Below are 23,204 nucleotides of genomic sequence, written 5' to 3'. Positions count from 1 at the left end.
TGCAGGGTGACCCAAGGGTGCAGGGGAAGCAAGGAAGGAGTTTGGGTGTGATATGAGAGTCAGTCTTGGGGGTGGGGATGATCCTGAAAAAGGGAGAGAAATGATTGACTGAGGTACATTAATTTTATGTACTTGGGGTGTGGAAAGAAACAGGAAGGCTGAGAGTTTGGGGGGTTGATTTTGAATGAGAGAGAACTGTGGGTTCAAAGGAGTGGGGTTCTGTTTAGGGGCTCAAACCCCCACCTCTGCCTTGTATTCAGGTTCTTAGGCAAGTTACATGTCTTTTAGCCTCATCAGTTTGCCCTTCTGTGAAATGGATGTTTTGTGACTGGCTGTGCCCACCATGGCAGCCATTCTGTGACTGTGCCCATGATACTTCCTCAGAATTCAGCATCAGTAGGGAATTGTTATCATGAATTAACCAATCCAGATTAATGTAGCATGATAGTGTGCTCAGGCAAAGGTATTTTTACAGCCAAATCCTATGCAAATTAGACACACCTAATATTCGGCTTGGGCACCCTTAATTCTTTATAACAGAAGTATAAATGGTGCATGTTCCACAAGACATGCTGGCTTTGCCCAAATAACTCTTATGCATTTTTAATCCCAATACTGTGCATGTTTTCTCAGAAATAGGACCTACTCAATTGGATTCACTCACAAGTAAATGTGCACAAGATTGCATCCCTAACACCAATCCATACCAAGTAATTTTACCAACTTGTAGCCTGCAAGGTTTTTAAAGTGTCATTTAAGCATTCAGCTGCCATCATATATGCTATTTTAATTATATTTTCCCAACAGCAAACAATGAAAATGTTACTATATTTATAGCCCATTCCTAAATACGTTTACTTCATGGGTCTTTCTTCTTAGAAAATATGTTTAGGGCTGCAGAAAACTTTGTTGTGTTTTTTGCTCCAACAGACTAACACAGCTATCCTTCTGGAAACTTTCAAACCAGTTATTAATATTTTTTTCTTTCCTTAATGCTGTATTTGACTTTCACAAAACTGGACAGCATGTTTGAGTTTGAATATTATATGGAAACACTGATGTTTGCTTTTGTATCAGCTGCCACTGGATTTGAACTTTGGCATACAAGGCTACCAGCAGCACCCTTATATGTTGCTTACATATACTCCCCTGTGCTCCTTGAACAAAAAGTGGAATCCAAATGTAATAAATTTCTACCTGTTATGCAGCTGGTAAAGGCACAGATTTCACGCTTAAAATAATAGTGGCAATCCTTGGGCATCTCTACACCAGCCTAAAATCCTGCATTTAAAATGGGGCTTTCTGCTTCCATTTTAAATGCAGGATCACCACTCCCTTTTTCACATGCTTCCTTCTATTTAAAAACAGAACAAAGGGCATTTAGTGCAGGACACGCCTTGAATTATCACAGCATCATGTAAAGAGCCTGCAAACTTCCATGAAGGAGCAATCTCAATCACAGGATAAACGCTCTAGCAATCATCTGTCCTTCCTGGAATCTTAAACCCTAAAAAAATCTCCACCGTTCAGTCCTGTACCTATAAACACCAATCCCATGCATGTTTCCTCTGTGGTGTATCTGGGGTTTGCTCCCAAGTGATGTACAAAACTGTCATTATTTCCTTTTTTTCTGAATTACATCTCCCCCCCCCCATACACCACCTAAATTAGAAGTTTTGTACAACTCGCGTTATATAATCATAATTTTCTCTAGCTCTAAAATTGGATGGTCTAGTGCCTATCTGTTTGAAAGTGAAAGGGGGCCACCCAAAATAAGGGAGCAATTTCCTATTTGGGGCTGGGGACACATTGCAACATTATGTTACTGGTCCCCATTTGTTGAATCTTATTACTAAATGACAAAACAAGTTTCAGCTGTACTAAGGCAAGGATATTTCATAGTGTTACCCATGGTTTGTTGCTGTTGGCTTACCTCAGTTTCAGAGAGTAGCGCTTGCCCTCTTAGAACATGACATGACTCTTTGTTCTGATGGTACATAGGAAGCTGTCTTATACTGAGTCAGACCATGGGTCCATCTAGCCCAGTACTGCTGACACCAACTGGCAGAGGCTCTCTAGGGTTTCAGGCAGGAAGTTTCTCAGTGCTATCTGGAGAAAGCGCGGATTGAATCTAGGACCTTCTGCATGCAAAGCAGGTCCTCTACCACTGAGCCACCATCTAACCATTAGGTGGATTCACCTCATTTGTCACAGAGTGTGTGTGTGTATATGAATATCAGGGCATGGAACATGTGTACTTACATGCTCAGATGTTATTCTGTAGCATCACAAACTACCACGGAAGAACCTAATTTTCTGAAAAAATGCCAACCAGAAACATAACGTAAAGCTGTTAAACTTTAAAGCAGATATACCTCAGAAGTCTTGATAGTTTGCTGTTATAGTTTCAATCCTTTTGCGTTAGTTTTGTTCTCAGTTCTTGCCTCAAACATTCAAGACAAACACATTCTCAAATAACCAGTATTAATAACTGTGATCCCGGAAGTAATGTATTGCTCTTACTATACCTAGTAGTGCAACTTTAAGTTTCTGTGTTTTGTTTGGCCCTTCTTGTATGAGCCAGGCAACAGTTGACTCCATAGCTTTAAATAGCCTTCTGTCCCTTGTCCTTTCCATTCTTCCCCTGACTTGCAACACCACCCTGGAAGCAATGGTAATTAATGCCTCTCTCAGATAGGTTGAAGTACAGAATTAGAGGGGGTAGGATGGCTGGGTCAAAAACACAACACTGACACATTTAGGGTGCAATCCTATGCATGTTTAGACAGAGAAAAGTCCTACATCTCCCAGAATTCCCCAGCCAGCATATATAGATCCTTGACAAAATGCAGTCTCTGTCACTTAAGGCTAAGATTTAAAAGTCAAATATGCTACATATCCAGATAAAGAGGGTCAAATGGCTTGAAGAAAGTGGAAACATTAAACAATGTAGCACAATATAATTTCCAACTATAGTAGTTGGAACTTAATAGGCATAATCAAAGGCAGAAGAGGCAAAACATATTGTCATCAAATGTTCAGTTTAGAAATAACATACCTTTTACATCTGACTGATTACTCACAAAGTTTACTTAAAAGTCAAATTGTATTTTAGTGGGACTGCAGCAGATTACACGGTGTTGAGGACTGCACAAGCTGACAGTCTAATCCTATGGCTATTTACTCAGGAGAAAATCTCACTTAAATCAGTGGGGCTTACTACCAGACAACTGTGCATACTATTGCAGTCTGAGTGTTGCCTATCTCCTTTTCCTCTACTCTACTTTATTAGTAACTCTACTTTACTCAAGCAGTGAAGGTTCCAAACTAATGGTGAAAAGCAGTTAATGCGCTCTTTTCTTTCCCCATTCTCTGTATCTATAGAGGATGACATATAGGATCTGGCCAAAGATGACAAGAAATGATTGAAGAGGCCCTTGTTATTCTTTACTTGCCTGCCAATTTGTTTAGGCTATGACTGAGTAAACAAAACCAAGCCTGAAGTGTATTATGGGGCACTATCATATTGCCATGCATTAATCTCAATTATTTAGTGCCTTCAGCAAGCATCTCTTGTCTCAGGTTTTCATGGAGCACAATTTTGAATGGATGAAGTCTTGCCAAAAGCTGGCTGAAACTAGAGAGAGGTTTGTTTGTTTATACATACAAAAATGTATGTCCTGCTCTATTGTTGCTTACACACTGCTCAAGGCGGATAACAATTAAAAACAACCATAAAATACAATCAAATTCCAAACAAAAACAAAATATAGTAAAAATAGAAATAGGTGCAGCAGATAAAGCAGAGGCATCAAATAAAATGTATCTATCTAATGCCTGCCTGAATAGGGAGGTTTTTGTCATCTGGTGAAACACCATAAGAGAGGGGACCAACTGAGCTTTCTGGGGCAAAGAGTTCCATGGTTTAGGTGTGGCCACAGAGAAGGCCATTTCACTTGTCCCCATCAATTGAGCCTCCACCACAGAAGGTCCCCTCTGTCAGATCTTAGGGCATGAGCAGACTGATATGGGAGGAGGCGGTCCCTACAATGTCAATTTAAGGTTAAATTATGGCATATTATTATTGCCCCAATTCTCTGTTTAAGAACAATCACAGTAGCCTTTCACATACCTGAAGAGCACACCAACATAAAATATACTTCTCACATTTACCTCAAGATTCAGACATTATGGCTTCTGCGACCAGGCTGGATACTTTGTGTAATTTGTCCATTACTCTGCTACCCCATTGCAAGAATGCTTTCCCCCCTTGGCCCAGAGTTGCAATTAATTAGGACTGGAGGAAGCACTTCCTGTCCCAATAAATCCCCAGATTCAAGGGTCCAGAGCCCATAAAAGTATGTAGCACTCTGGAAGGTGTGGAACCTTCCTTTGACCTAATTTCTCCTGCCCCCATAGTATAGGTGATAAGAGGTTGAGGCTTCAGCACATACACATGAACTGGTTTTCCTTCCCTTCCCCCACCCATCCCCATTAACTCTTAAGAGCCCGCAATATTCCATAGCTATTAGAAAGCAATGAGCTTGTCAGACCACTTTGGTTCTCTGTCTCCTTTAAAACGTACAAAGTAATTTTTTTCTGCAAACTAAATGTAACTAATATATGCGTGGTCTCATCTAGCCCTGTGCCAGGTCAGGAGTTGGGGTTGGCCTAGCCTTGCTGAGCATTAATGGAATCTGCTTGCTGTTGGGGCAGACAAAGGAGAGGAGCAAGTGAATGAGGCTTCTTTAACCATCTCCACAAGTTCCAAAAATTCAGTCTATATTCCATTTGGTCTGTGTTCTTCTGACTAAGGATGATGGGAGTTGTAGTTCAACGCAACTTTGGGGAAGGAATCTTGCAAATTTCTTCACTGTTTCTTTTTCCTTCAACTGATGCCCAATGACCATGCTGTCACAGGATGCTTTCAGATGGAGGGCTTCTAGTGCTACCAGTCAGTGCATTGTGCAGCAATTGTATTTATTTTTCTTAACAGATTTTCTGCAGTAAGAAAAAAAGGATGGAAGAAGAGGGAGCATCAGAGGCAATATGCCTATGTATACCAGTTGCCGGGGAACATGAGTGGGAGGGTGCTGTTGCACTCATGTCCTGCTTGTGGGTTTTCCATGTCCAGTTGATTGGCCACTAGGTGAACAGAACGCTGGTCTAGATGGACCTTTGGTCTGATCCAGCATGGCTCTTCTTAGAGAGGAAGAATGGAAAATGATGAGATCCGGACCCACAGTCAGGCTATGTGGCAGGATAACTCTCCTTCCTTCCTTCTCCTTAACTTACAAACTAATTTTTTTCTCAGCATAGCATAGAGTCCCCTTAATAGACAGAAACTACTATCTCAAATAGGGCATTGATCTTCCAGGCCAAAGTGCAATCCCTGTATCACACACACTAAGGCTGCAATCGTATACACACTTACTTGAGCATAAGCCCCATTAAACCTAAGAGTACTTAAGGAGTAAGAAAGCTTACACTGTGACATATTTGTTAGTTTTTAAGGTGCTGCAGGACTTCGTTGTTTTTACTTCTGAGTAGACAAACACAGGATTGCGCTGTAGCACCTTGATTAGAATTATTATTAGGGTCAGGGTATTAAGTGTCTGAATGCTGTAGTAAAGAAAACAAATATTCTTGTAGTGCTGCAAGCCCTATCCACCCTTACGTGGGAGCCACAATGCAATCTTACGCATGTCTACTCAGAAGTAAGCCCTGCTGAGGTCAGTGGGCATAGGCTCGATCCTTCGTCTCGATCAGGTCAGCGGGTTTACGTCGGGGGAAACGCGCGTGAGGCTCCGGCAGCACGTCTCTGAAGGGCCCTACGGCAAGTCCTCGGTTTGCCTTGGGGCCTGGGTTGGGCTGAATCTGGGGAGCTCAGCGTCGGAAAAATCTGTCGGGATCCTCTGCGCCTCCCAGGCTGGAGGGCTGGCCGGTTGCTCATCGCGTGTGGCGCTTCTCTTGCCTGCAATTATCCCTCCTCCTTCTCCAGTCTCCCACCCGGGCCCGCCAGGCTGTTCCCGCCCCCACAGAGCAGAAACGGCAGGCGGCTTGGGCCGGCGGCGGCGGCGGTAAGCGCGTCTCGCCTAGCCTCCCCGTGGTCCCGAAGGGGAAGGGCAGCTGCTGAAGCGGGTCCCCCGCGCGGCCCTGACGGTGTTTCCGGGCGTGTGGTGGCCCCGTTGCGGGGGGGCCGGGATACGCGTCCGGGCTGGGCCGGCCGGCCCGCTTCTCCCGGCTGCCCGTCGCCGTGGCGGCGCCTCTCCCTCTTCCCCTCGCGCGCGTACACAACCCGGCAAGCGGCGCCGGGATTGGAAGAGGGCTGGACCAGTCTGCGGTTCGGCGCGGCCCGGGCGGAGGCTGCCGTAAGCGGGCTGCGTCGCAGGCGGGGAGCGGGGTGCCGCTGGGGCTGCGCGGGCGGCGGAGAGGGGATGGCCTGTGCAGGCGCGTTGGACTGTGTGAGGGCGCCGTGGTGGGAGTTGGTTGGTCTCGGAGAAGAGACTGCCTGCCTGCCTGAGCGGCAGCGGCTGGGCTGGGCTGGGCTGCGGAGCGGGTGAGACGCAGCCTGCGTGCTGGGATGAGCACAGACGAAGTGTTGCTCCCTCAGTCTTCTCCGACCCCGCCTTTCTCAACACGAACAGCGGGGGCTTCCCCCCGGCAGTGCCGCTTATGTAAGAGCCCTGCTTGAAAATCATTGGCTATGATCAAAGAGCTCAGGCCCCTAATTCCCAAGAGTTGTGGTTACTCAAGTGGAGATGAAATAGCACGCAGTGTATGCTCAGGGACACAGTTACCTTTGTAGCATTTAGGTATTCCAAGGCTGTGGCCTCGCTCAGATTAAGTTTTGGCCCTTCTTAGTGCTGATATCTCACAGACAGAATACAGTATAAACATTTTGGCGAGGAAATCTTGGGGTAGACTGTATTTTGCTAGGGAATCCTTTCAGCTACGTTGGTGAAAGTTATGTATGTACCTCTGACTTGACAGAAATGGTATGCCGCTTGTCCAGATGGTGGGGGTATATATTGCCTCTGAATGGCAAAATGGTCAAATAATGGTCAAAACTACACCGGCAATTCTATAGACAGTTCTGCAAATGATATGAGTTATGATGAGCATAGTATGTAAGTGCTGTAGAGAAATGCTGTTTCTACGGAAGAGGTATTAGCTAGTTTAGGGGTTTATTATTACATTTATGTCCCGCCTTTTTTCCTCTTGCGAGGAACCCAAGGTGGCTTACATGGCCCTCCTTTCCATTTCATCCTCACAACAACCCTGTGAGGAAGGTTAGGCTGAGAGTCAGTGACTGGCCCAAAGTCACCCAATGAGCTTTGTGACCAAGTGGAGACTAGAACTTGGGTCTCCAGAGTCCCAGTCCAACCACTACAACGCACTGGCTCTCACACTGGGTTGAATGGTACAGTCACTAATCTGGATTGTGCTCTGCATGTTTATTCTGCTGTAGCAACTGTAAACATAGGGCTGTCTGGCTTGGAGTGGCTTGCAGATATCAGGTGTGCTAATTCAATATAAACAAAACTTGCAAATCCCTTTGGAAGTGATCCAAGGCCTGGCAAAGCTAGGCTACACATTACATTTTCCTCATAGTGACTTCTCTGAACACTGACTATTATATAGTGCACCTTTACCATGTGGCTCCTTCCTATGGCAAGGAATGCCATGATGGAAGTACCACACGTTCCTGGTGCTAAAGTGGTAAAGGGGCATTTCCCAAAGTACAGTGGATTCATGCTGTAAAGTGTGCTACATGTCCTGTGTGGAGCTGCCACTGTGTGGAAACGTTTTTGGTTCCCCTAACTCTGATAACGTGTAGGTGGCCTTTAAAGGTTGGAGCTGGAACAATTATTGACCTAGGGAGCTTTGCTAAGACCAGCCCTAAAAACTGCTACCCTAAATATATTAAGAGTAGGATATAACACGTGAGGCCGTTTCCCAAGGCCGTTTTCCAAAGTGTGTAACGTAGAAAGGAGGGATTGAGAGGGGTTTTTTTGGTAGTTGATGGTTATGGGAGGGAGGAACACATTAGATTTATGGGATTAACTTGATGCTGGAAGAACATTGCACAGGGTACAGAAGGAAATAGGCATGGAATGAGGCTATATGGAATATATATAGCATGGAATGAGGCTATATCCTCAGAGGAGAGAGGCTGCAGTTACATCTGAATTAAATCTGGGTGTATCTTTGGAAAGGGCCTATTGTAGAAACTGACAGTGCCTCAAAAAATTACAACTGGGCAAGGTTAAGAGCAAACAGTATGCAAATGACTAAAGTGTGATAATGTGCAGCTGTAAGATACCACACATTACTGCAGAGATTGTATCAAAATTACTATCCGAGCAACTCTTCAATTGTTGTTTAGCTCTTGCTCAGAGAGCAAGATTGTTCTAATCCATTTTTCCAATTTTACCTTGTTTTTAAATAATTCTGTAACCAAATACTTTATCGTACTGTTACAGAAGAAATTGTGCATGCATAATATAGATTAGAGAACAAACCATCTATGGAAAAGAGCATTATAGTAACTGTTGCCACAATCCACAATCCCTTTAGCAGGCACCTTAACTTTTAATTTCATTTTTTGTTGTTACTGTTCACATTGGAATTTTAGTGTAAAATGATAGTGTCTCCTTCTGCAACCCATTGAGGGCCATGAGCTATAAACGACAGGGGCCTGGTAGCTGATGTAATTGACCCTGGCTACCCTAGAAGCACACGGGTTCAAGATATATCTATGCTGACAATGGATAGACAACTTCAGAATGTTCAGTTCCCACGACATGATGCCATGGGAAAAAGACAGAAGCCCTATTCAGGTGTTTAGTATCCAGAAATACTGAACATGCAGGGAGGGGGATCACACTAGCCCCACCCTCTCCTTCATCACCCTTTACTTGTGGAGGGCAACTTTGTGAAGAGGAGAGCCTCCTGCATCTCTGGAAACTCTCCACACAATCAGGAACACAGCATTCTTAATCATGTGGAGAGCCTTCATGGATACAGGAGGCTCTTCTCTTCTCTTTATTTATTCATTCATTCATTCATTTCTATACTGCCTAATAGCCGAAGCTCTCTGGGCAGTTCCCAAAAATTAAAACCAAACAGCACACAATAAAACAATTTAAAATATATAGAACATTAAAACCACAATATAACAATTTGTTGTTGTTGTTCAGTCGTTCAGTCGTGTCCGACTCTTCGTGACCCCATGGACCATAGCACGCCAGGCCTTCCTGTCCTGCGCTCTCTCCCGGAGTGTGCTCAAGTTCATATTCATTGCATCCATGATGCTATCTAGCCATCCCATCCTCTGCCGTCCCCTTCTCCTTTTGCCTTCAGTCTTTCCCAGCATCAGGGTCTTTTCCAGGGAGTTTTCTCTTCGCATTAGGTGGCCAAAATATTGGAGCTTCAGCTTCAGTATCTGTCCTTCCAATGAGCACTCAGGGTTGATTTCCTTTAGGATGGACTGATTTGACCTCCTTGCAGTCCAGGGCACTCATAAGAGTCTTCTCCAGCACCACAGTTCGAAAGCATCGATTCTTCGGCGCTCAGCCTTCCTTATAGTCCAGCTCTCACAGCCATACATTACTACTGGGAAAACCATAGCTTTGATTAGACGGACCTTTGTCGGCAAGGTGATGTCTCTGCTTCTTACTATGCTGTCTAGGTTTGCCATAGCTTTCCTCCCAAGGAGCAAGCGTCTTTTAATTTCATGGCTACAGTCACCATCTGTGGTGATCTTGGAGCCCAAGAAAGTAAAATCTGTCACTGCTTCCATTTCTTCCCCTTCTATATGCCAGGAAGTGATAGGGCCAGATGACATGATCTTAGTTTTTTTAATGTTGAGTTTCAAACCAGCTTTTGCACTCTCCTCTTTCACCCTCAACAAGAGGCTCTTGAGATCCTCTTCGCTTTCTGCCATTAGGGTGGTATCGTCTGCATATCGGAGGTTGTTGATAATTCTCCCGGCAATCTTAATTCCGACCTGTGATTCATCCAACCCGGCATTTCTCATGATGTACTCTGCATATAAGTTAAATAAGCAGGGTGACAATATGCAGCCTTGTCGTACTCCTTTCCCAATTTTGAACCAATCGGTTGTTCCATGTCCGGTTCTTACTGTTGCTTCTTGACCCTCGTACAGGTTTCTCAGGAGACGGGTAAGGTGGTCTGGTACTCCCATCACTTTCAGAATTTGCCACAGTTTGTTGTGATCCACACAATCAAAGGCTTTAGCGTAGTCAATGAAGCAGAAATAGACTTTTTTCTGGAATTCTCTTGCTTTCTCCATGATGCAGCGAATGTTGGCGATTTGATCTCTAGTTCCTCTGCCTCTTCTAAACCCAGCTTGTACTTCCGGTAGTTCTCGGTTCGCATACTGCTGAAGCCTAGCTTGTAGGATTTTGAGCATCACCTTGCTGGCATGTGAAATGAGCGCAATTGTGCGGTAGTTTGAACACTCTTTGGCGTTGCCCTTCTTTGGAATTGGAATGTAAACTGACCTTTTCCAGTCTTGTGGCCACTGTTGAGTGTTCCAGATTTGTTGGCATATTGAATGCAGCACTTTAACAGCATCATCTTTTAGGATTTTAAATAGCTCGGCTGGAATACTGTCATCTCCGCTAGCTTTGTTGTTACTAATGCTTCCTAAGGCCCACTTGACTTCACTCTCTAGGATGTCCGGCTCAAGTTCAGTGACCGCACTATCATGGCTATCAGGGACATTCAGATCTTTCCTGTATAGTTCTTCTGTGTATTCTTGCCACCTCTTCTTAATCTCATCTGCTTCTGTTAGGTCCCTGCCTTCTTTGTCCTTTATCATGCCCGTCTTTGCACAAAACGTTCCCTTGAGATCTCCAATTTTCTTGAAGAGATCTCTAGTCTTTCCCATTCTGTTGTTTTCCTCGATTTCTTTGCATTGTTCATTTAAGAAGGCCTTCTTGTCTCTCCTTCCTATTCTCTGGAACTCTGCATTCAGTTGGGTATATCTTCCCCTTTCTCCCTTGCTTTTCGCTTCCCTTCTTTCGTGAGCTACTTGTAAAGCCTCATCAGACAGCCACTTGGCTTTCTTGCATTTCTTTTTCTTTGGGACGGATTTCGTTGCTGCCTCCTGAACAATGTTACGGACCTCCGTCCATAGTTCCTCAGGCACTCTGTCTATCAGGTCTAATCCCTGAAATCTATTCCTCACCTCCACTGTATATTCAGAAGGGATATGACTGAGGTCATACCTGAACGGTTTAGTGGTTTTCCCGACGTTCTTCAATTTAAGCCAAAATTTTGCAAGAAGCAGCTCATGATCTGAGCCACAGTCAGCTCCAGGTCTTGTTTTGACTGACTGTATGGAGCTTCTCCATCTTTGGCTGCAAAGGACATAATCAATCTGATTTCGATATTGACCATCTGGTGACGTCCATGTGTAGAGTCGCCTCTTGTGCTGTTGGAAATATAACAATACAACCACAATAAAACCTAGCAGCAGTGCAGGAATTTAAAATACAAATTTAAAACAGCAAAGCTAAAAGTTTAGAAAGCTAAAATGCTAAAATGCCTGGGAAAATAAAAAGGTCTTCACCTGGCGCTGAAAGGAATACAATGTAGGTGCCAGGCGAACCTCGCCAGGGAGCTCATTCCAGAGCCAGGGTGCCACAGCAGAAAAAGCCCTCCTCCTAGTAGCCACCTGCCTCACTTCCTTTGGCAGGGGCTCACGGAGAAGGGCCACTGATGATGATTTTAAGGTCCGGGCAGGCACATATGGGAGGAGGCGTTCCTTCAGATATCCTGGCCCCAAGCCGTTAAGGGCTTTAAATGTTAATACCAGCACTTTGAGTCGGGCCCGGAAATGGACTGGCAGCCAGTGCAGCTGAAAAAGTACTGGCGTAATATGAGCTCGCAGGCCAGTCCCTGTTAACAATCTTGCTGCCCTATTTTGGACCAGCTGAAGTTTCCGGACCGTTTTCAAAGGCAGCCCCACGTATAACGCATTGCAGTAATCCAGACGAGAAGTTATCAGAGCATGGGTAACTGTAGCTAGGCTATCTCTGTCCAGATAAGGGCGTAGTTGGTATACCAGCCTAAGCTGATAAAAAGTGCTCCGTGCCACTGAGTTCACCTGTGCCTCAAGTGACAGTTCTGGATCCAAGAGCACCCCCAAACTACGAACCTGATCCTTTAGGGGGAGTGCAACCCCCTCCAGAACAGGTTGAATATCACCTAGCTGGGCAGACGAACCACCCACTAACAGTACCTCCGTCTTGTCTGGATTGAGTTTCAGTTTATTGGCCCTCATCCAGTCCATTACCGTGCCCAGGCACTTCTCTTCACAAAGCCACCCTCCACTAATACAGAGGGTGAGGCTAGCACTCTCTCCCTCCTCATGTGTTCAGTACTTCTGGGTGTAGAATGCCTGAATAGGGCTAAAGTGGTACAAGCTGCATATCTCCCTTAAGCACTGTAGATCATACATGATACATTTAACAGTTCAAGACCAGATGGTTCAGAAATTTGGACTTACTCAGTTGACTACAGGCTAAGGGAATTCAAGCCCATGTTAGATTTTTTAGACTTGAGATGTGTTAGTGGAAATAGTTAACAAATTGTTTCACTAATATGTATGTGCATTATATATTATATAGCCTTGATAATAGCTTCATGTTAAGAGTTTTTATTTCTTGGGGTACCTTTACGTACTGCACCCTTGTTGTTGTTTTTTAAAAAAACACACCTGTGCTAGTTTATGTGATATTCTGCAGTTCACATTTTGAGAACATGAAGATAAATTATCCCAAATTACGCACTCAAGAGCTGATGTGCTGAAGTGGCCAAAGTCCTATGCACACCTTGACTGGGAGTAGTCCCTATTCAACACAGCGGGACTGAGTTCTGAATAAACATGCATAGGAATGCACTGTAAGAACATCAGTATTGTGGGCCAGGAAGTCTGTAGTTCAAGCATGGCCTCTGCCACAAATGTGCTGGTTGACTTTAGTCTCGCCCTGTTCTAATCTCCCCTACCTCTCATCTGCAATATTGGAATAATGATATGGACCTGCCGTACAAAATTATTATGAGAATTATTGAGATAATGTATTTGAAATGCTTTAAATGCTAAAGCTTTTCCATAAATTCGAAGTAATATCATACAAAGTGTGGTACTCAAAAGTTGCTGTGTATATTTAAATGTTAATAGTTCCTGTTCACTTTAGACACACGACAGAAGTTCTAGTGATTTTGAACACTCCAATATTAACCATGTTGCTGTGCTCCAGCGAATGCTACCCAAGGAATCTTAGGCTCAGCTGGACTTCTTGTACTCAGTGGCATAGTAGCCACAGAAGTTGCTGTTGACCCTTTCTCTCCACCCAGTTGGTGCTATGTGTGGATTAACAGTGGTGTGTCAGCCTCATGCCCTTTTACTAGAGCCTATTGATCTAGTGTGGGAGTCCCTGGACTGGTGTGAGAATAGTGAGGCTATTAATATGCGGTATATGTCTGTGCACATTTATTCAGAATTAGGCCTCACTGTGTTCAGTGGGACCTGCTCCAAGCTAAGTTTGTGTAGGATTGTAGCATTAATGTGGTAGCTCCAGAGTCGCGTAATAAATTTGTGGAAGAACTAGAAGTCTGTCTCCTTGATCACAAATCCTTTATCATTGTTTTTTCTCCCATTCAGTTACAGATTTAGGAAGATCTCAACTGAAATTGTGAAGTAACTGCAGTTTTTTGTGACTTGCCAAGATGTTGGAGGAAGATATGGAAGTTGCCATCAAGGTGGTGGTGGTTGGAAATGGAGCTGTTGGGAAGTCCAGTATGATCCAGAGATATTGCAAAGGAATTTTTACGAAAGACTACAAGAAAACTATTGGAGTTGATTTCCTGGAAAGAGAAATGCAGTATGTATTTAACAGGTGGGGGTGGGGTGGGACAACTCCTTCTTGCCATTGGGGTATGTGGTGTTGTGTGTATTTAATGCTTTTGTAAGTGCTGAGCTAGCGTGTCTCAGAGAAAATGTTGTGACATTGTTCTTTGTTCATAGAGCTGAATGTGAGGTATTTATATGGTAATTGTATTCTGCAATGTTCCCACATAAGTGCCAGATTTACCATCTTGAATAATAAATGCAAAAATGCTTACCTTTTGTGTGTGAAGAAGAAAAGGGCTACTTTTCCAATAGCGGCAAGATGAAATAGGATGGTTCTGAATGAGGAAACAAATGGGAAATATTACTAATAATGAATAACAACAATTTATACAGGAGACATGACCTTTCCAATAAAAGTAAACTGGAATCTTAAATTTTGTCCAATTTATTTCACTGCCCTACAGTACTTGGATCATTTTCTCAAAGGAGGAGGGGGAAAGGAAGTGGGATGGGCTCATTCCAAATTAAGCATGACTTAATTACATCTAGTGTGGAGTAGTAGTCAAGAGAGTTGGATTATGACCCAGGAGACTTAAGTTCAGATCCTCACTCAGCAATGAAGCATTGGGGCAGTCACATTTTTTCAGCTTAACCTACCTTGTGCAGTTGTGAGGATAAAAAGGGTAGGAGAGAACCTTTGGATGTGTTAGGTACGCTCAGAGCACTGTCTTTACATAAATCCATTGAGTTGTATCCAGTGGTGCTTTTGCCATAGAAAAGGGGCAGGGAACCTTTTTTGGTCCAACGGCTGGATTGCCTGCTACCCTGAGACCAATCCCGCAGACCACATGTCAGGAGGGCAGGCCTGTGAAGTCATTCCCCTGATCTTATCCACCCATGTCCCACCCATTTTTCCTTTCTCTGAGTCAGGCACCCTGGCACATAGTGCATCATTCCTACTGGGACAGTATGCAAAGGGAAGGGACCTGGGTGGCCCATGGAGGAGCCCGTCCTCCGAACGCCAGCTGAGGCAGGTGCCTTCTTCATGCACCATCCCGTCTGGAGCAATGAGTGATATGTGAAGAGTAGGGACTCAGGCAGCGCGCTGGAGCTCTGTGCCTCTCTCTGCACAGAGATACGTAAAATAGGTGGGGATGATATCAGGGGAGGGGGCCTGGGAGAGGGGCGTGATCCACAGAGGTACCTCCTTGGGCCTATTTCAGCCAGGGGGCCAGAGTTTTCCCATTGCTGACTTAGCCAAAAGTGCTTCAGGACGCCTGTTTTTTGCCAGTCCTCTCTAACTACTGCAGCCCTCTGCGCCATACCCAGTTATGTTGTGGAGGGCCCCCCAACCCCCAGGAACTCCATTATGTTGTGGAGGGGCCCCCAACCCTCAGGAACAGCAGTGGAGGTAAGTAGTTAGGAGGGATCAGAGAAAATTAGGTGCCCCAATTTGTGTGAGGCAAAGGCATCATTGGATACAACCCACTGAAAAGCAGTGGGATGGGATTTACAACTGCCTGAAAAGAAGTGGGATAGTATCCCACCAGTTGCTGGGGAGCATGGGTGGGAGGGTGCTGTTGCGCTCATGTCCTGTTTGTGGGTTCCTGGTCGACAGCTGGTTGGCCACTGAACAGAATGCTAGAGTAGATGGACCCTTGGTCTGATCCAGCATGGCTCTTCTTCAGTTCTTAGTTCAAGCACTGCTCCTACATGCATGTTTTAAATAACAAGTTCTTTGTTTTTTCATAGTATGCTGTAGCGTTTTAGCCTATTAATAACGCATGATATTGCTTGATTTTTTTTTTAGAGTCAATGATGAAGATGTCCGACTGATGCTATGGGACACAGCAGGTCAAGAAGAATTTGATGCGATTACTAAAGCTTATTACAGAGGTGAATAGAATTATTAATTTATGTGAATCTAGCTGTATAAATACTTCTACACTATGAAAACTTTTATTGATGGCACAGGCTCCCCGATAATAAAATTTAGTATACCTCAAAGAACCTTTGCTTTGTAAGTTATGTTGAAGACAATTGTACTTCTCAAATGCCCTAGCTAGATTCATATTTTCTTTCTTGGTTTTAAATATATCCTGAAAGTAGTGTATTGTATCTCTTTTTGTAACGTTGAGGGACATATTTAAAAATATTACTATAAACATAACTAAAACATTTTTAAATTGGGTTTTTATAGAATCATAGAATAGTAGGGTTGGAAGGGGCCTACAAGGCCATCGAGTCCAACCCCCTGCTCAATGCAGGAATCCAAGTCAGAGCATCCCTGACAGATGGCTGTCCAGCCTCGTCTTGAATGCCTCCAGTGTGGGAGAGCCCACCACCTCCCTAGGTAATTGGTTCCATTGTCGTATTGCTCTAACAGTCAGGAAGTTTTTCCTGATGTTCAGCCGGAATCTGGCTTCCTGTCACTTGAGCTCATTATTCTGTGTCCTGCACTCTGGGATGATCAAGAAGAGATCCTGGTCTTCTTCTCTGTGACAATCTTTCAAGTACTTGAAGAGTGCTATCCTATCTCCCCTCAGTCTTCTCTTCTCAAGGCTAAACATGCCCAGTTCTTTCAGTCTCTCTTCATAGGGCTGTGTTTCCAGTCCTCTGATCATCTTTGTTGCCCTCCTTTGAACCCTGTCCAGTTTGTCTGCATCCTTCTTAAAGTGTGGTGCCCAGAACTGGACACAGTACTCCAGATGAGGCCTAACCAGTGCTGAGTAGAGGGGAACTAGTACTTCCCGGGATTTGGAAGCTATGCTTCTATTAATGCAGCCCAAAAGAGCATTTGCCTTTTTTGCAGCCACATCACATTGTTGGCTCATATTCAGCTTGTGATCGACAACAATTCCAAGATCTTTCTCGCTTGTAGTGTTGTTGAGCCATGTATCCCCCATCTTGTAACTGTGCATTTGGTTTCTTTTTCCTAGGTGCAGAACTTGGCATTTATCCCTATTAAATGTCATTCTGTTGTTTTCTGCCCAGCGCTCCAGTTTATCCAGATCACTTTGAATTTTGTTTCTGTCTTCCAAAGTATTAGCTATCCCACCCAATTTTGTGTCATCTGCAAATTTGATCAGCATTCCCTGTACCTCCTCCTCCAAGTCATTAATAAAAATGTTGAAGAGCACTAGGCCCAGGAGTGAGCCCTGTGGTACCCCACACGTTACCTCTTTCCAGTTTGAGAAGGCCCCATTGATAAGCACTCTTTGAGTCCGATTCTGTAGCCAACTGTGGATCCTCCAGATCGTTGTTTCATCTAGCCCACTTTGAGCTAGTTTGCTCATCAGGATATCATGGGGCACTTTGTCGAAAGCTTTGCTGAAGTCGAGGTATATGATGTCTACAGCATTCCCGCGGTCCACAAGGGAGGTGACTTGATCAAAAAATGAGATCAAATTTGTCTGGCAGGACTTGTTTTTGACAAATCCATGTTGGCTTTTAGTAATCACTGCATTGTTTTCAAGGTGCTTACAGATGGATTGCTTTATCATCTGCTCCAGAATTTTTCCAGGGATTGATGTCAGACTGACTGGTCTGTAGTTCCCAGGTTCCTCCTTTTTACCCTTTTTGAAGATAGGGACAACATTAGCTCTCCTCCAGTCATCTGGCACTTCCCCCGTCCCCCATGATTTCTCAAAGAGAATAGACAGCGGTTCTGAGAGTTCTTCTGCCAGTCCCTTTATTACTCTAGGATGCAGTTTTAGAACTTAATATCTTCAAGGAAGAATTCTGGAGCTCCCATAAGCTAGTTGTACCAGAAAATTTGCAAAGAGGTTGTATCCATTTGTTTTTGTATATGGACAGGTCTATCAGTGCATTACCCTAGAACCTAAAATGCAGTTCTTAGTGTTACTTCAAAGGTAGCTCCCCATGTGGAGGCCATCGAAAATAGTGTGTGGCAATAATTTGATGTGGAACCCATAATGTTTGTAACGTGTTACTATAAGGATTGTTTTAGTTGTTGGAGAGTTTCTAAGGGTGCAATCCTATGGCCACTAGACAGCAGCTAGACAGCCATAGGATTATTCAGTTTTCAGGAACTGTCCTCAGAGCCAGCTCTCCGAGGTCAGTTCCCAGGAAACTGCTTCCCTGCCCCTGCCGCCTCATAAGAGACGCAGTTCATCCCTGGCTCCATGCTCGTAAGAGCAGCATGGAGCGGGGGGAAAGGGGGTGTTAGTGGGGGCGGGGAGGGGTGGGAACAGCAGAGGCATCATTACGACGTTTCCTATGCACTGTCTGGCCTCCTCCGACCCACTCTGCCTAGACAGCTGAAATCAGCCATCTAGATGCTAATGCAGGACGGCTGAAATGCAGGGGAGAAGATCCCCTCCGTGCTCCACCCACCCTGCACTGGATAGTTGGTAGCTTCCGAGTCCGGAGGTGGCCGACTGTCCCCATAGGATTGCACCCTAAGTCAGTTCCAACAGCTGCTAGTAATGCTGACATGGAGTCTTTTCATGCAGTGGAGCCAATGACAGCAGGTTACAAATATTGCAGCCTCTGTGTAAAACACCACACACAACTGTGTTTTGCAGACCATAATATTTGAATCTGTCTTCAGTGATGTATTGTCACCAGCATCAGTTGCTTGCAAGCTGGTGACCCATTTATTCTTCCTGGTCTTCCACTGAGGAACTGCTGGCATAGTAAAACTGGCTACATGGGTTTTTCTGGAGAGTTGAACGATTCATAAGAAGGGGCCTTGTGGTTCCACTCTGCTGATTGTGAAAATGATTCCAATGTTACCTGTTAAGATAAAAGACTTCAGCTATACACACTTACCTGGGAATACGTCGATTGAAGTCAGTGGGCCTTACTTAGGAGTAGACATATATAAGAGTACACTGTCAAGCTGTAAAAAAAAGTCTGTTGAAAAGTTCATGTGCATAGCTGTTTCCTAATTAAAAATACCCATTCCTTAGCTTAGATTCTCTAGATTGTGTTCTGCTGAATGTATAACTTCACTAGAGAGAGAGAAAATCTCTGTAACACTCTTCTTCCATGGCATTTTTGCACATTTTAAGACAGAGTAGTGTGATCCCTCTCTCTAATATGGAGTGTAGTTCTGAATCTCTCATTAACGCAAATAAACAAATAAACCAATAAAAATACTAGTGTGTAAAAAGTAAGACAACCTTGTTACCTTTCTGTAGGCATTAAATATTGCAACTGCCATTATGAAATCTCCCTCTAGGTTTATTCATTGTGTTCTGGTGCTGCATTAAACATTTTAAGCTATGTGGCAAAGTCTATATAATATTAGTTAGATTGGGCAGTATCTTATGGTGTTATTCCACTAATGCAAATTATGTTGTACTAGATTAAGGGACTAATAGCATTAGCTTGAGCAACAGGATTCCCCAGAAAATGCATCTCACAAACTAATGATATTGGCATTGCAGTAGAAGTCCCTCATGCGAGCACAATGTAATTTGTGTTAGCAGAATGACACTGTAGGATACTGCCCATTGTTTTAATAACTGATGTTCCAGCTAAATGAGAGGGAATTGATACATTGGCATACCTCTCAAGTGTGAATTTGCAGGTATTTCTTACAACCCCCCTATCTTCAGCTAAGGCATAGGATATTGGGTTACCTTAAGTACACAAGGTTTCTTCCTGCTAAGTGACTGCTCAGAATTCAGACAGAACACTTACTAGTCTAAAATTACCTTTCATCCACTATTAGCAATGGGAACTGGATAGAATTACAAGAGTAGCCAGCTCTTATAATACAAAACACTGGTGTTTATTGTTCAGCATCAAGTATTTGACTCCTGATAAGGGTCTCATTACATAGTTCTCTTTAAACTGTAGTATAAACAAATTAAGAATTGACTCTGAAAGCCAAGACCCCTTTTGGCTGTGTAACCAAATGGCCTGAATTAAGTGTAAGGGCTGGAAGTCATCTCACTAGTGGATTTAACATGGCAGGAGATGTCCAGATGAGTTATTTGCTCACATGGAAAATGTAGAGGATGGAGTCTGCAGCAGAAAGAAGAAAACTGTTTCTTTGTTACTGTTTTTGCAAAGCTGCTTTTTACATGTTTTTACTGTGTATTCATATAATTAAAAATATTGTTACCAGGCAGTATCCAAACCTGGATGTGTAAATGCAAAAGAGCAACCTGTGAGTAATCTTCAAGGGCAACCTTGTTGGCATCAGTATTTGAAATTTACAAGGCTGTTGCTGGGTTTAAAACCAACAGAAAAGGTTGCAACCTTCTCACCAGCTGGTGAAAGAATTTACCAAAATAGGGGATGTAGTCCATAAATCCGCTCACAAATGTAAGCTAAGCTATAAAGGCACCTGAAGCTTTCTGACCTTTTAGGATCAGAGTGTCTTGTAATAAATGTGAGCAGCAAAAAAGTAATCATATTTTCTGTCTGTGGGGGTAGTTCAACAGGTAACTGAATTGGGTAACTTGAAAACTAGCAGCAGTAAGTGATGGGATCATATGCATGTTTACTCAGGTAGAAGTCCCACTGTGGTCAATTGAGCTTATACCCAGGTAAGTGTGATTAGGATTGCAGCCTTAGCTTCTGATGTCTGGCCCCAAGTTGAATAAAAAGCACCTACAAAATATTGTGCTGGAATAAAATAGGAGAAACTGGCCAGTTTCAGATACTTGATAGGTTTGATGTAGTTAAACCAATTCTTCAGAAATTACTATTGTGTGCTAATTCTATTTTTTAGGAGCCCAAGCTTGCGTGCTTGTGTTTTCAACCATTGACAGAGAGTCTTTTGAAGCAATCCCTACCTGGAAGGAGAAAGTAGTATCTGAAGTTGGAGACATTCCTACAGTGCTTGTTCAGAATAAGATTGACCTCTTAGATTATTCCTGTATAAAAAAGTAGGTGTTGTTACCATACTTTATGAAATCAGTTCACCAAGCACTTTAGTGACTTTATAATAGTCACTAAGGATTGCTTAATGTAAAAAGAAGACACACACTTACCCTGGTACTTTGGCACAAGTTATACTTTAGATCAGGAGCACTGAACCTCCTTCATCTTGAGGGCCAAATTCAGTTTCAGAGATGCTCTTGGGGGCCGTATTCCAGTGCTGGTTGGAGCCGAAGGCAAAAGGGGCGAGGCCAAAATACGAAGAATACATGCATATTGCAGCTTAAAGCTCTTCCTGCCAGTACCTCAGCCTTAGGAGAGGCATTCCAACCTTTTAGAAGGGCAGGGGGGACTGCACAAAAGCTGGACAACCACCAAGTGATAGGTGGTCAGGGGTGTGTGTGCCTGCGGGACCCCAGGTGGGCTTGATTTCGCCTGCAGTCCTAAGGTTCAATGCCCCTGCTTTAGATAATGGAGATATTGCAGTTGTATACTATAAATGTTGCTTAAGATAGCTTTTTTTTGTTGTTCAGTCGTTAAGTCGTGTCCAACTCTTCGTGACCTCCAGTCCTAATTATGCTACAAGCAAGTGAAGGCCAAACGACATGTGATGGGGCAAACTTGTGTCTTTAAATGTGGATCTACATGTCATGGATGAGCAGGGACATCTCTAGAGGAGTCTGTGTAGGAGGTGTGACTTATGGGGCATATAGGAAGGGGATGTTGGAAGGGGATGTCCTCCCCTGCTCACTGCTTTCCCCGTCACATTCTATCCCGAGAAATCTTCTGTTGCTGTTGATAAATGAAGTGAGGCTGGCTTGGGGGAGGGAGGGGTGGGAGGGGCTCAGCACTCCCACCCCATGCCTCATTTCTGCTTTAAATCACACCCCATTCTCGCTTTCCATGTGACATGAAAAGGGCAGATCTGCATTTCAAGACTTGGGCCTGGCACTATCAGGAGGTGTAGGTTAGCCATAAGTCCTACTGAAATCAATGTGACTGACTTCCATGTAGTGTATTTAGGACTGGAATGTCAGTTACATTTGGTTGTACATCACCAAGGGGAATGTAATCTAGGCTTATGTAAGAAGTGTATGGGTTTTTTTTCTGTATGACCGCAAATAATTGATCTAGTTTTGAATCTCTCCCTCTCTCTCAGTATGTGTGCTGTTTTACATATATTTTATTAAAGAATACTATAATGGTTTTTAACAGATCGTATTTTTATAGTGTCTGCCAGCCCACCATCCATTTTAGCTCCCTTCCCTCCGCTTTCCTTGTAATAATTAAAGCTAGTGCTACACTATTGTCAGTAGTAGTCATGTCTACTACTCCTACATACAATTAACTTTCAATAAATTAAGGTGCAATCCTAGTGTACTTTCATGAACGTGATTAACTGAATTCTATCTATTGTACTGGAAAATAACTGGTGTCCAAAATAAACCTTTTTTTCTCCCTGGTAAACAGTGAAGAAGCAGAGGCATTGGCAAAAAAATTAAAATTAAGATTCTATCGAGCATCTGTAAAGGAAGACTTAAATGTAACAGAAGGTAAGGAGCTACTGATACAGAGCTATAACTTATCCAGATGCCAATTTTTAATCTCTTTAGCATTTTTATTTTCTTATTACCCAGCATTAGTGTCAGGCCTAGTTCTGACTGAATGATAAAATCTATATCTATGCTTGTCCCTGACCCCTAATTTTCTGTGTCCAAGGAATCTCTCTTGGATGGAAGACCGCAGACTCATTTGCCACCTCCTACATGTGCATGAAGCCTGTTTTTATAGCAGCTTTCTCACTTAACAGTTAGACCTGGATTAGTAGCACTCTGTATGTTCTTAACTTGACTATTAAAATGTGTGTGTGTAATTTTTCTTAACGCCTTAATGTAGCTTTCTGTATGCCGCAGTTTTTAGGTATTTGGCTGAGAAGTACCTTCAAAAACTCAAACAACGGATAGTTGAAGATCCAGAAGTAGTACACACAAGTAGTAACAGAATTGGTATGTATGCAGCAATAAATTGCAGCCAGACAGTATTGCCTGCTGATAAAAGCCCACTGTTAACTGTGGGATGCTTTTTGTGTTTCCAGTGTATTTCAACGAAAATTGAATCAAAACGCCTACTTCCCAAATTGTTACAGAATATATGTGTTGTTTTCTTTTTGTAAAATAAACCATTATGGCCATGATGACTATGATGGATTGTCATGTTACGGCACTAATGATCCTGACTAGACCTTGTCAGCCGCTCCTCTTAAAATCTTGTACAAAGAAGTTATGCAACAGATGGAGAATGCATGATTTCTTATATATTGTCAAAGGTTTGAAAAGATGTAGTTTCTATTAGTAGTCAGTATTCTGGTGAAGATGTACAAGAGGCTTGTTCTCTTAAGAAAAAAGCTGGCACCTGATGAAAACAGCTTTGTAAACTGTCTTTTTTATGAATACACTGA

The 23,204-nt window shown here is 43.4% G+C and overlaps 1 protein-coding gene across 4 annotated transcripts in view; it reads left to right on the top strand.

Annotated features, from left to right (window-relative positions):
• RAB23 (RAB23, member RAS oncogene family) overlaps positions 1 to 23,204 on the top strand; it is a 38,848-nt gene that overhangs the window by 10,064 nt on the left and 5,580 nt on the right. For 2 of the 4 annotated variants that reach the window (XM_084826858.1, XM_084826857.1), the window contains 5 exons: positions 13,700 to 13,919; positions 15,699 to 15,784; positions 20,598 to 20,754; positions 22,217 to 22,299; positions 22,660 to 22,752. In XM_084826858.1, the coding sequence (XP_084682984.1) occupies positions 13,765 to 13,919; positions 15,699 to 15,784; positions 20,598 to 20,754; positions 22,217 to 22,299; positions 22,660 to 22,752 (574 nt within the window). In that variant the 5' untranslated portion in view covers positions 13,700 to 13,764. Of the gene's footprint in view, positions 1 to 6,044; positions 6,081 to 6,190; positions 6,372 to 13,699; positions 13,920 to 15,698; positions 15,785 to 20,597; positions 20,755 to 22,216; positions 22,300 to 22,659; positions 22,753 to 23,204 lie in introns of those variants that run through there. The other 2 variants (XM_084826856.1, XM_084826855.1) reach the window with 2 other exon arrangements.

The sequence above is a fragment of the Heloderma suspectum genome, chromosome 1 (assembly GCF_057233095.1).
Source record: "Heloderma suspectum isolate Gila_16-S chromosome 1, 16-S_ref, whole genome shotgun sequence".
Taxonomy (NCBI): Eukaryota; Metazoa; Chordata; class Lepidosauria; order Squamata; family Helodermatidae; genus Heloderma; species Heloderma suspectum.
Note: the sequence above shows the minus strand (reverse complement) of the source record. Positions and strands in the feature narration are given on the sequence as shown.